The 15,030-nt window shown below is 32.1% G+C and overlaps 1 protein-coding gene across 15 annotated transcripts in view; it reads right to left on the bottom strand.

The window, feature by feature from the left end:
- CEP170 (centrosomal protein 170) overlaps positions 1 to 15,030 on the bottom strand; it is a 147,448-nt gene that overhangs the window by 14,172 nt on the left and 118,246 nt on the right. For 12 of the 15 annotated variants that reach the window (XM_059940752.1, XM_059940754.1, XM_059940776.1 and 9 more), the window contains one exon: positions 8,806 to 9,040. In XM_059940752.1, the coding sequence (XP_059796735.1) occupies positions 8,806 to 9,040 (235 nt within the window). The remainder of the gene's footprint in view (positions 1 to 8,805; positions 9,041 to 15,030) is intronic. The other 3 variants (XM_059940785.1, XM_059940762.1, XM_059940757.1) reach the window with 1 other exon arrangement.

Genomic DNA, 15,030 nt, shown 5'->3' on the forward strand with positions numbered 1-15,030 from the left:
AACAGAATTCAAGGAGTCCATGAACTTGAATGAGAAAAGCAATTACAACTTTATTTTTACTACTCTCCTAACTGAAACTTAGCATTTCTTTCAATTATAAATACAAGCAATAAACAACAGTGGTATTAGCAATACTGCTGATTTTTGTCAGCAAAATCACATTACAGTTGCTACAAGTACCTCAAAACACTTAGTCATCACTATTTCAAAATTACTGCAGTTCATTAAACCCACAGCAATAACATTCCATTTAGTATGTTAACAGAGAACCATATATTACTATATACCTTTAAAAATATTTTGATAACTGTATTTCAATATAATTGGATTTCTTTGTCATTCTAAGTATTTTACGTTTATGCATTCAGAAACATTCTTCTGAGAAGAGCTCCCTAAGCTTCCCCAGACAGCCCAAGGGGTGTACAGTACCAAGGTGAGGAACTGTGACACAGCATGGCATTTTACACCATATACCATACTTCACAGTACACAATATGTCATTTGAGGGTCACAAGGTAGAGGTAGAGCTTGTGAGGTAGAACTTATCTGATTATGAATAAAGACACATTTTCGGAGAAAATTACTGGCTTGCTCACGACCATAAAACTTAAAAGTAGCTAAGACAGGGCCAGATTCCAGGTTTAGAGCTTATTTCCATAAAGCCATTTATTTGTATTTTTAGCTACATGGATTGAAGAATTAAATAATTGTTATTGGTGATAACTGAACATTTTCTAAGTTATGCATCCACTGCACATGATCTCTATTTGGCTACTTCCACAGGGAAGGTTTTGGAATGACAGAATATTTGTAAAGTACCTGTTTTAAGATTCCCAACTCTAAAATCCAAAGCATAATGTAACAGTTTTTTAACTTATGCAAAATGTGAGCTTGAAAGACTTTCAAGGAATGCAGTAATTGCATAAAAACTTAACTACAGATTTAAAAAGAAAAGCTATGTTGAAGCTTATGGCCCAACAGAAGCAATCTGTGGTCAATTCCTTTTTATTTACCAATAAATATTTACTGATCTGGTCACTGTGGTAGGCCCTAAGGGCTGCAATGGTGAATAAGCAGACAGGGTCCTCGGCTTCAGAAGCTTAGAATTATATTTTCAAATAATCAAAACCAATACTTACCATTATATTATAATCAAAACCATTATAAAGAAGCTTTATATTCACCAACTCTAATTCTTACAACCACCTTGTAAGAGAGGTATTAATCATCTTGTTTTGTAGATGAGGAAAATCAGCCTCAGGAGAGGTTATGCAACTATTTTTCGGTTAAGGTCACAAACAGTAAGTGGTGTAACCAGATCTTTCTATACATCACGCTATATCTCATATTACCATTCCACATATAATTTTTAAAAACTTGTTAACTGTTGATGTAATTCTTTTGAGAATGGGTGTAAACTGTTTCCTTAGATAAAATATTCCACTCTTGTAATTTCCTAAAATAAATGAACTAGGATGAGAAACAGAATAACCCAGTTTAATGAGATACGAAATAGACAACTTTTACTTATCTAACCATCTATTTTATTTTTAATGTTTTTTATGCAGACATTTGTATGATGAAGCTTCTGATATTTGTAGAAAGCAGTAATGAATTAATTAGAAAAAACACAAACAACAGCAATGTCAACATGTTATACAGTAAAAGCTGTACTACAATGAACTCTTAATGTATATACCATGTATACTGTTCAGTTAGTAGGCACCCAAAAAGCTTTCTTTTAATTTACAAGTATGTTGCATATATACCAGCTGTTTCTTTGCATGGCAATTCCTATCTTAAAGCTGACTCAATAATATAGACCATTAACTTAAATCTGCATTGCTTAAAAATCTTAGCAACTACTAAAACCAGTATTAGGAATTCTAAAAGACATATAAAATTATCAAGAAAAAAAAAAGCCAAAGTTATGAATATCTTCAGAAATAACAGTTTTATGACTCAACAGAGAGTATGGATCTATTCATATGGTTGTTCAATCTAGGTTTACAAATTAATTCTGTAATACTTCTAGATTACATTTATTAGAATATTCTACAATAATGTAGTGCTTTATATCTCTTGTATTCTGTGTTCTTTCTTTGATCTCCAAGTTTATAACCCCTGTTCTTATTCTCAATCTCCACCTCTATAAATCTGCTGAAGGAGGAAATTCTAAAATGAACAGACCTTTTATTTGGAGTTTTGCTTCCATCTGCTTCCTTTGCAATATCAATAAAAACTCAAGCCTTCTAATTAGAAAAATGGATAATTTTCACATTTAATTTTATTTTATTATAAAATATGGATAGGATAACAGTCCTTAAGGATGGAAATATAGTTTCAGGGTTAAGTTCTATAACATCTGTGCTAATTTTGTCTACCTTAGTGTCAGAACAAATAATCCAATTTCAAAAATTTTGTAGAAATGAATATGCATTATTTGTAAAAAGGTGGGGTAACGAGGACATACTTTATGAAGTTTATGATTTTCTCAGGTGAACTCTCTCAGTAATGTTCCCTTTCTTATTTAAATCAATTAAAGGTTATTTTTCACTGAAGGGTTAAAAACAGGAGAAAATGTATTAATAATACGCTTTGGGTATACTGGAAGTTTAAAATATTGAAAATAAGAGTCCTTGTAAAATGCATGTCCTATTAAACATGCAATATTTGCAAGTGTGACCTAATAACCATGATAGAAACAAACTATCAGACTTTATTGATTTAAATTGCCAACATTAACACTCTTTTAGGTTTTAAACTAACTGAAAAGGAAAATATCTGCTTTATCTTTTTTATAGCATATTAAGTTTCAAAAGTTTTTATAGGTAAGTAGAGTTTCAAAGGATATACATATAAACCATGAGCATGAGATTGCCTTTGATATTACTGGAAAAAAGGAAGTGATGAGCCATTAAAGAAGTATACTAGCTTTAGAATCCTAACATTGAAGCAAATGATAACAAATCAAACCTCTTGTTATTTTAACACTGGATAAGAGATTATAACTGTAACTTTACTTAGCTTTTAAGAAATAATTTAGTCTACTTTTTAAATGACAGAAGTGATAAAAATATAAAATTAGTTTTAGGAGAGACATTCCAGAAAATCTTATGTTGAATTCTTTATAATAAAGAATCAAAGAAGCCTAGCTCTCAAGAGGCATAAAGATTAACTCATATACTTGACCTAGCTAAAGACTATAGGGAAGGTTCACAAAAAAAGTTTCCTACTGATAAGGAAGATCTTATTCTTCTTTTGGTGGAAACTCTCAGTTATATTTATTATATGTTGATGGAATTTTGATGCAATGTTACAAAAAACCTTAATGAAAGAATTATGGCAATCCACATCTATTGTGGGCATTCAATGAAAGCACGGAGAATTGGGAGAAATAGGTAATCTGAGCCACAAAAGACTGGCTTAGTTTGGGAGAGTAATAAATTGAAATTGGAAGCTCTTTCGGGTAGCCAAAGCAATTTAATGGCTGGCCCAAATAGAGGAATAAAGTATGTAGAATCTATTTCTGGCCATCAAAAGAGGTAGGAATTTAATTATATATTTTTTTAAAAAGTTACCTCTCATTTTCTTCAATGAAACTAAGTTTAAACGCGAGCTTAGCACCACAGATAAGTTATATTTACTTAAGTGTAGTCTTTAAACTTATGAATATGCTTCAAATAAACTGAGCAAGTCATGAAGAGGTAATGATAAGAAGATAACTTTGAAGGTCTTAGCACACTCTTGGCCATCAATAAACAGTTCTTAAATAAATGAGAAAAATTAAAGAAACAACCACCACCACCACCCCATGCCATTTCCCCCAGACACAAAGTCTTCAAGTTAAAAGAAGATGGTGTGAAGTCACCGGACAGGAAAATACTGCCCTTATTCAATGAGCAAGATTTGAGATAGCCAAAGTACATGCAAAGAGGTAGTATAAGGTACCCTCAGGTCAGAGAATATGATGAAGGCATAATATCTAGGAAACGCTGAAAGACTATACAGAAACTGAAGAATAACTGTCATTTGACAGTTATTCTGGGCAGATGTTTTGTTCCTACCCTTGCTATTTGGATCTGGCCTAGCCCAACAGAACAAACAGACACAGGCTGGACCTAGACTTTAGCTATTTTGAACCAATAAAGCTTAAAACTGACTAAACAGATGTACTTTATTCCTTGATAATGTAATTTTTACCTCTATGGTCTTTTCTCCGAAATAAAAAATACTTTAGTATTATTAAAGCTCACTTCCACACATATTCCCAAATATAGTTTATCCTTTAACTGTATTGCCATTAAAAGACTTTTTAAACTAAAATAGATTGCTATGCATAGATGTTTCATTACATTACTTTATAGATTATAAGGAAAACCATACTACTTAATTCTGGCCACTAAATTAAACTGACTCTTACCAAAAAAATAAAACAAAAAAGCTTTTAGTAATGTATTAAAATTACAAGTATTTGGTTTTTCACCGTTAAGATTACCATACATTTGTAATTTTAATTGCAAATATTATTTAGGCTTGAAAAATATAAACCATAGTTCTATTTAAAAAATTTTAAAAATGTATTTAATAGGTATTCTTATTTGAATTTCACTAATAAAAGTATTGTATGTAAAAGACTTAGTGATAATAAAAGCCTTTTCCCTCTTGACATGAAGTGTCAGATGACTTTACTTTGGAGGCTATCAAATCAGGGAGTAGGACTCATTAGGTGGGTGTTCTGTGATACATTTATTTAACAATCATTTCAATATTTAAAAAATAAAACAGACCACTTACATATCAGCGTTATTATTCTCAGGTTAAAAAAGAACATTTTAAAATGATGTTTGGATTGAAAATGTGAACAAAACCTTGGTTGAGATTCTTAGGTGTCCTATTTGTATAGGGTAAGCCTAATAGAATATTTTATAAATTATAAGAATATAGCATTGATTCTGAAACTCCAATTACATCTGGAGTCATACAGAAAACGGAAAGCTCACAATTAAGTTCTAAATATAATCATATTTGAGTATACACACATACCAGTTTTCTCTGCACTCCACTTAAATATCACATTTATTGATAGCTTACTATATATGTCAAGCACTAGGTTATGTACATGCATCAATCTGTCAGCTCGCTCAAGTTGGCACTACTGTTACATCCATTTTATGCATGAGATCACTAGAGCACAGTTACTTAACTTGTCAAGGGTCATACAGACCTTGTGGGTAGAGCTGGGTTTCAATCTAGAAGGCCTGATCCCAGAGTCCACGATTTTGATCATTCAGCTATACTGCATCCTTATAATTTAGGTTATACCTCCGAGTTCAACAGTATTCTAGGTTCACTCACCATTTCCTGGCAATATCGTCTATGACCACAGCTTCAAGTATTTTCTCTTTGACTTCCAAAACGATGATTCTAGCTCTCATCAGCTTCCTATGTTGCAGAGCCATATGCTTTCACATGGCTGTTCCTTAAGTACCTTAAAGTCAGTATGTCCAAAACGAAGCTTGTCTTCCTTCTTGTCTTTTGTCTTCCTTATTCTTACCAATATCCATTTGAACAACCATGGAGTCATGCTGGCAATCATCAAACGCTGTCAACTGTTACACGTCCATATCTCCACTTGTACCCTCACTACCACTATCTTGTCTCAGGTCTTCAATATCTTGCACATTAACTTCTAGAATAGATTACTAGTGTATCTCTAGGCTCTCTTCTCTCTCAAACAATTCTACAAAATGCCCTTCAGAGTTACCTTCTTTTAATATAGATCTTAAGTTACCTTCCTTTTCAAAAATCTTAAAGTTTCAACATACATAAAATAATGTGCACACTTCGTAGCTAGCATTCAAAGTCTCCTATTATTTAGCTGGCTCCGTATTATCTTCAATTTGGTCATCCATTAACTATATACCTTTACATCTTACACTTGGACAAACTTCATATTTTTTAAAACCTCTTCTGTCACTCTGCCTGTATCAACTGCACACAACACCTTCGCTTCTTTCCTCTGACTCTGAACTGAGGACATCCATGTCTAAGTCATCTTTACAGTTCACTCACGCTAAACACTACATTCTGCTCATAGGAGTTGCTTAGGAATTCTTTGTTGAGTGGATGGGGATTACACGCATATATACAATATATATAAAGAACTTATGCATATAAAAACTTGATCCAAAACAAAACTGCAGAGGTGTAAAGATGCAAGAGGATCTCACCTTTGCAAATAATACCTTCAATCAACATTAGGATAAAATATTATATTGCCTTTATGATTTAATCCTCTCCTATAACATATCTATAATGAACTGGTTGTTAAACCTTAAAATAAAATATTGTTAACTAGAACTCTCTCCTAAAAAATTTAATGTTACAGTGGAATGTGTAATAATGAATCTAAAACACTGAAATATCTTTAAGTGCACTGTGATTCAAATGAGAATTATGTAATCTTCCAGTACAATTTTTAGGTTAAATTTATTATATTTGATAATTTGTAAAGGTGGTATTATAGCTTTGCTTACCCTAAAATTCATAAAGGTATAATCTAAGAAATTCCTAAGGGAAGCAAATCTGTATCTGTGTTATAATGGAGAAACTGGGACAAGCGCTATCGAAAGCACATGTATCGGGGGTACCTGGAAAAAAGTTTCCTCTTTAAATTGAAAGACTAAATATATTATATTTTGCTTATATTCTTTATATTCCAGATGGAATTTTTGTGCTTTAAGTTTAAACGAAGGTAAATAATTACTATGTACAGACTTACAAAGTGCTCGTTTAGTAATATAGCTCTAAAATCTAAGCAAATAGAGTATGACAAAGCATAAAACATTTTGTAATAAATTAAAATCATTATTGTGCTTTTCAAATAAAAGTATCTTTACCTATTACTCTTTAAAAAGCATTGCTCCAGCATGTGAGTTTTCTTAAGTGAAAGTGGTAGCCAATTTAAAGAAATAAAGCTATGTATTTCTCCATTCTATTTAGTATGTGATTCATAGTTATTTGAAAATAAATTTCCTCATATTAAGCAAACTTATCAGCGTCTTATAGGAACATTAAATATCAACATTAACTTTCTTTCCTTGCATACTTCCTATCTTCCGCCTGCCTTTTTAAATTTCTTAATAAACAAAACGAACTTTCTCTTGCTTTGAGATGTATGGCTGAAAAATATACCTTGAAAAATTAAATCCCAGTAGCAAGTTTTATTAGCATAATGCTACTAAGAAACTGGAGGAAAAAGGCATGAAATCATTAGAGGTTAAATAGCCTAGCTTTAGAGTACTACTATAGATAATAAAATATACATAGACAAGGGTAATAAAATGCACATACTAACAAAATAAAACTAAGTGAAAATATAACAGACAGTTCTTATTCACTTTCCCCTTTGTATCATAATTCTTTTCTGTTTAGGGGCAGGGAAGTGGGTTTGGCCCAGAAGAAGGTGTTTAGGTGTCCTAGTTTGGGGTAGACAGCTTGAGACGCAAAGCCTCCTAAGAAAAAGCAGAACACTCTAGTTCCCCCAGGTACCCCTTGAGCTCACGTGGTGAGACTTCTGCATGGGAAGGAGAAAAATGATGAGACAAGAGCAAGGCCTGCTGTTGCCAGCTGTGCCCACAAGAAAAAATGTAGTGTCAAGATTCTCTCACTAACAGGAGTTTTGTGGGCCCATAATAATTCATGGATCCCAAAGCACATATATGCCTGTACTCTAATCAGAACCGGTTTACAATGCTTCAATAATTATTGTCATTTATATGGCCAAAAAACAATGTTTAAGCAGCGCAATGAGATTAGAAGGGCATGTTCTTTAAGAACTAAAAGCAATCACAAGTGAACAGTCATTAAAGACAAAAAAACCAAAAAACCAAAAAAACATTAAACTAATGAGCCAGAAAAAAACAATTCACAGAAGTCCACAGAGTAAAGAAAAGATGAACATCATAAAATCATCATAAAAGTTTTTTTAAAAAGCATTTATGAATTATTATAAATAATTTCTTTAATAAATGTTGTCAAGTATAAAACTTGAAGATTAGGGTCTTAAACTAAAGGCAGAAATAATTTTAGCATGTACACAGTGAAAATGTTTAGGTAACATGTGGCATACTGCCGTAAAATTTAATACCTTACAAACTTAAAAAACCCTTAACTACTATAGCATTTATTTGAGTAGAGCCTCTCTTTAATGTTCAACTACAATGTTATCAATTAAAAATCACATCTGCAGCATGAATTTTACTTTTTATTATGTAATCTTAAGGTTATTATAAATACATTTATTTAACATTCAAAATATTATTTTCATTTAATTATTAAAGGATTGTACTGACTGTATCTAATGAACTCACCAAAGTGTGAGTAATAATCTGACTAACTCTAATTCTCCCCAGAGAACATTAGCAACATCTCTAACAAGTACACTATTACCTCTTTGGAAGGTAAAAGGAAAGTAATCAAAAATTTAGCTGCACAATTCTCAATTACGTAGAGCTGATACTGACTACCTTTCAAAAATTATATTAATTCATCAGTATCTCTACTAGAAATAAGAAAGGGTGGTTTACCAAAATAAATTAATTCTACAATATGTAAGTAGCACTCACATTAAAAATACCATATTAAAAAAAAAAGGATAGACAGTAATACTACCAACAAAACTAAGTTCATAGTTATCTGTGGATTTCATTCCTTGGACTATTAGTACAAACCAAGTAAAAGCTAAACTTGTTATCAAGTTGGAACAATTTCAACTCTTAGAGATAACCCATTAAAACCAACCTGGCTATTTCTTCTCGATGAGCAGTCCAATCGCGGATGTAGTCTTCCTGTTCTTTTATCCGGTGTTTGAATGAAGAACTAGTAGGCATTGCTGACCCAGAGCTCTGCAATCGAGTCGTTTTCAGGGCTGGAGAAGTACGTAGACGGGTATGTTTAGGGGAATTACGGTTTGATCCAAATTCATCTTCTGAGGTGGAAGCATAATCAGTAGGAAAGCGCCTCCATCTTGAATTTACTAAATTAGTTTAATTATTAAAAAAAGAATTATTATGTTATCTTTTAAAAGAGATAAAATAAAAATCATGATTTCAAAAACACCATGAGAGCACACACAGCACAATTTTCAATAACTGATGTACACATACCTCACAAAAACCATAAGTCTACTACTCCTTAAAGATAGAAACATTATACTTTGGTGAATTAAAAACAATGACGAATTAAGAGGAATAGAAAGATCACATTTTCTGTAGCATGGTGAATAAACATTCAGATGAAAAATTCACTACTGACAAACAACTAAGCAAGCTCTATTCATAAATGTTTATTAACTCAGGTACTATTTAATTGCAAATATTTCTCATTTAAGTGACGATATGGATTTTTTTTTAATGATAGCAACAACAACAACAGAAATAAAAGTAAAGGAAAAGATTTCCTCATGCCACATGGACGTTCAACATGGAGATGGTAAAAACCCTCTTTTCCCAACATACAAATATGCATAATTCCTGCTGTGGAAATTATGCCTTATGGCAGGAAAATAAAACATTACCTCTGTCATTCAACATCCTGTTATGCTATGATTGGAAAAAATCTTTTTACACGGTAAAAACACAACAAAGCATCTTCAGTACAACTGCTGCTTTGACACTGAAAGCATATGGTGAAAGCAGACAATGGCAATAAAACCTACAAGCTATTCTCACAACCACTGACATTTATGGCACAGAAGATACTGACAATAGTCACATTAAAGAAAGTGGCAATCACTTTCTTATTTAAGGTTAGTAAAGATTTAAAAAATGGTTTTGCTGACACATTTGAAAATCAGAAGACAAATTAATGCAGACAGATCACTACTACTGTTAATATAAGAATCAAACAAAGTGTGAAGCATAAAGAGGTAAAAAACAGGGAGATAACGGCTAATTCATGGTAAACTTCAAAAGGACAGGAATTATGCCTATTTAAGCCACTAACAGGTACCTAGCACTTAGCAGAGTGTCCGGCTAACAAATGTTTAATAAATAGTTTTGAATAAATGAATTAATTCCTAGATACTGACCATTTCCTTTTCTCAAATTAGAAAAAACTAGTAAAAAGCATGAGATGTTTTTGGTGGCTAAAGTGATAAAACCTTAGCTCCTGCTATAAGTTCCAACTGCTATTAATATTAGAAGAGTTTTACCTCTCTCTCTCTCTTTTAAAACAGAAACTGCCTCTAGGCTGTGTAGGTTTGTGAAGTCTAGAATTCCTTCATACTACTCCACTAGAATTTTATGCCTTTCCGGTCTTTTCCTCCCCTAACTACATTTTTGCCTGAGGCTCTGTAAGGCTGAGTTGGCTCTCAAATAAAATTGATACACACTGCCCCCAGAACTGCTTTAAGAACAGAGAAAAAGAAATCTGTAATCAGGACTACATCATAAATCAGAGCCTACCCATTTGTCTGGATTCAAACTCCTATTTGACAGAATGAAGATAGGCAGAAACTTCACGGTTTTCTGTAAAAGTGTACGCAAATACATATATGGAACTCCAGGTAATTAATCATAGAGTTTTTTGAAGGGGGTAATAAATATAATTTCTGATTTTAACATTATAATTCATTAACATAAATATTACTTTTACCATGGTGGAAATTTACTCATTTCTAGACATTTGAAAACTCCTTAAGTTGAACTGACCCTGAGACGTGAAAACAATTTTAGGTAAAGTTAAGGAACAAGAACAAAGAAGTTTTTTAAAAAACAGAAATATGGCAAGGCAATTAGATATATGGCAAACAAATCTGTACTTTTTAATAAAGGCATTTCATTAAATGATAAATGCTTTTTATTTTGCTATCCTAGAATATGATTCATAAAAGGAAATTCATAAATAAAAAAAGATTATTTGTTAGACTAAAGTTCCTGATTTTTGATGTGGAAACTATGTAACCATACCTAAAACTGAAAATTGGAGAGAAGACAAAAACCAATAACAAAGAGTTTTAATAAACTGCAGAAGATATGAAAACATAAGCAGGTATTATGGAACTCAGGTAGTTAATGTAGAGGTAATTTAGAGAGAATGGCATCAACGGCTGATAGATTTCATGAGTGGCAGAGCGCATGAAAGCAGAATGAGAAAGTGAGAACCAAGTGCTAAATGTCAGGAGACAATGTATAAGTTGAGCCACATTAGAATTTAATTTTAACAGTCTAAGTCTTGAGGTCAGAGAATCATTACATTTTGGAGAAAAGAATAAAAGAGAAACTTCTTTTTCAAATGAAATTCATAAACTTTCCACCATTTTTATAGGTCTATCTAGAATCCAGTAAGAATACTGAAGCTTCTAATAATAACTTTTAAAGGGGGTGAGGCAATATGGGGGCCTGGTGGGAGGCACAAACTACTGGGTATAAGATGGGCTCAAGGATGTATTATTATACAACATGGGGAATATAGCCAATATTTTGTAATAACTGTAAGTGAAAAGTAACCTTTAAAATTATATAAAAAATTTAAAAATAATGGCAGGAAGGAAGGGAGGGAGGGAGGGAGGAATGAAGGAAAATAAAAAGAAAAGCAACCAAAAGAACAAAGCATATTTTAAAACCTGAAAGGTAACATATTTAGGTTTGTTCTCCTGAAATTGAGAGATAAAATAAGTAGGACATAGCAGAAAATGAAAATATGATTAATAAGTCTTCGAACAATTAAAGGTTATCTTTACCAATGGAAAGCATATCATACATGGTGTGCTATGAAGCAAAGCTCGAGTTAACCTCTGGACAAAACTTGGCTTGTGTAACAGCAAAGTGTAGAACTGAGAAGTGAAATGATGACTACTGGTGAAAAAGGGACTGGGAAAGGGAGTTTAAAGCTAGGACCTCTGACCTGTTATTTGTCGAAGAACTTCTCTAAAGGGACTGGGAAAGGGAGTTTAAAGCCAGGACCTCTGACCTGTTACTTGTCGAAGAACTTCTCTCAATACCTTTGCGTTCTTAATCTTTGCTTCCAAACTGTAGCATCAATACATTTTATCTGAAGAAAAATCCCTATAATCTGCTAGCTATTGCAGAGCAAACTTCAAGTAAAAATGTTTTTAACTTTCCCCAGTGCCTTCTTATTTCATAGAATTTTAGAATAAAATGACCTTAGACATTAGATAGTCCAAATTCTTGAATTTATAGATAAAAATCAGGCCTAGAAAGGTCTTGCATTGCTTAAATCAAAGTTTAAGCCAGGTCTACTGACTTCCAGAGTGCAAAATTCGTTCCAAGTGCTTTACAAAAAATAAATATTTTATATTTTTAAAAAAAAACATTTCAAGTTAGACTAATTAAAAAAAAAAAGACATCCTAGACTTCTCATAGAATGACTGTTTTTGTGATTTTTTTTTTTTACCAGTGCTGAAAATTTTTTTTACTTTTTTCTTGAATTTCATCCTGCTTAGGTAAAATCATTTAGAGAATCAAATGTAATTTTATATCATTAGGCTTATTTCATACATTGGTACTAATAAGGCATTTCAGATAAATCCTTAAATTGAAAATTTGTATTGAAGGTATCTGAAATGCCAATCTCTAAGAAGCTTCTTGGGTTGATGAAGTGCTAGACAGCACATATAATAAAATGAGAAAAAGTTCTAAGATGGGCTTAATTAATTTTGTAGCTAACCTGAAAATTATTTTAGTTACATTATTTAAAAAGACTTTAGTTATAAAATTATGCAACACTCCCTCTTGTGGAAGTAATAAACTACTACATTTCACTAAGAAAACATACTATCTATGATGTATAAATAACTTAAAAAGGGAAAAAGAGTTATTCGGATCATTTATCTGTGACTGTTTTGATTTCTTTTACTGTTAACCAAAACTCTGTTGACATCAAAACACATCCACATCTACAGATGTAACAAATACATTTCAGAAAACAAACATTGCATCTTCATACTTATATCAGAATATTTTTGTGGGAAATTAAGCCACAAACACGTTTTACATGTATATTTATAAGCAAGTAGCAGTAAGACCATTTGAGGGAAAAAATCCCTGACAGTGTTCTGTATTGGCCTTTGACCTGAGAAAAAATAACTCAAGCCATGCATGCCCAACTTTTAACTCCTACCACCTATAAATTTTGAGGATTATAATAAAAGTGGGAAAGCAAATGGTCTAAAAAAATTCTAAGGATGTTAACATGATTTTTAAAATTTTTAGAATGTGTACTTAAAACATAATGAAAACCAACTGCTTTATTTTGATAATTCAGGGTACTAAGTTTTAAATGTATCATATGAAAATAAATCTGGATATTTTAATATAACTTCATACTGAAGGATCATTGAAGAAATTTTGGTGGTGTGGGGGGAAACTAAACTCCTAAAAACAAATTACATCAGAATTAAAGAAGCATAAAAGAAACCTTCCTCTTAATTTTGCTAAATCCGAGATTTCCATGCTTCTATTTTTATCACATATATTTCTTTGAAAAGCTTGTTTTAACATAGGTTAAAATACAGAATTTGAAGCTTTATAGAATTGTTTTTACATATGACAATTTGGACATCACAGGCTCTAAGTTCAGATATTTCTAAGATCTTTGAAGTTTATAGTGTGAATAGCAACACTGACAAGTATGGTTTCACATTCTTTTAAATCATTTTTCAAAAGCTATGAATTTTTATTTTCTTTTTCCATTCAAGATTTATAACTATATTAAGTAGAAATGTCATAATATCAAAGACACCTCAATTAGGAAAATCAAAAAATATGTTTGTTTGTTTTAATTTTTACAACCTACCACATGTAACTATTTTAGTATGTTACCCTGACTGAAAGACCCTGGTCATTGTCCTAGATAGGATATAAAACTGTAAATGGGCATCTTGAGAGAATCTGAATATATAATCCTGGATCACAATGTGGCTTCAGGCTCAATAAGGTGGAAAAGAGAACATGAACTTGGTAAAACATCATAATTACAAAGATTATGGTGAACAATACCAAAATCTTTATACTGTATATTGGCCTTATATATATTCATGATAATAATCCAATAGAGTCCAGCTGTCCTCTGGAAGCTTGCACACAAGTAGAGACTATTTCTCAGAGCTAGACTGGTTGTGGTCAAAAAAGCAATAGGTTGGGAATTAAAAGCCTTGGATTCTCAACCTGTTCTTGCTATATATATCTATGTGACCAGGGCAGGTTATTCCATCTCTTGGCCTTAGTTCCCTAAACTGAATAACCCCTCGAACTATTAAATTCCATGACTCTAATTATTTAATATACTGCTAGTAAGTATGGAGAAGGCCAAGATCACACACGTCAGTTTGCCCTAGGAAATTTCATTAAGCAATTCAAGGTACTTTTTGGACATAGAAAGATGTTTATCAAGTTCTGTATTCAAAGAAGCAAGAAACAAAATATATCTTTAAAGATATATATATATATATATATATATATATATATATATATATATATATACACACACACACACACACACACACACATATATGGCATCTTACAGCTGTTTCTTAGACTTGCTGAAGTAATCATATTTGGTTTGCATCTCAAATAAGCCCCTCTGGTAAACACTGAGGAATAAAATCAGATCACTCATGTGTTAAGAGCTAGATAACTAGTACCGAAGGAAGAGTTACCAAGAGTTTCATGCTACTTGGTAACATACAACTTACGTCACAGCTTACGTTAAGACAGGAGAATACTTAAACATTTTTATGTACTTAAATAGACATGAGGTGAAGAAACAAGCAATGTGGCAGAAGAAATCTGGTAAGAGTACACACCATAGAATGCAGCACAAAGGAACTGTGAACTGAAGAAGCAGAGCCACATGGAACAACAGATAACAACACTGGGGAAACATAAATCAAGTGAGAGTACTTTTAAGATACTTGGCAACAAACCCATGAACCACCAACCAAAGCCTGAAGTGTAGAAACAAGGAGGACAACAGTAATAACGGAAATGTCATCTATTCTTTTGG

The sequence above is a fragment of the Balaenoptera ricei genome, chromosome 1 (genome assembly GCF_028023285.1).
Source record: "Balaenoptera ricei isolate mBalRic1 chromosome 1, mBalRic1.hap2, whole genome shotgun sequence".
Lineage (NCBI taxonomy): Eukaryota > Metazoa > Chordata > Mammalia > Artiodactyla > Balaenopteridae > Balaenoptera > Balaenoptera ricei.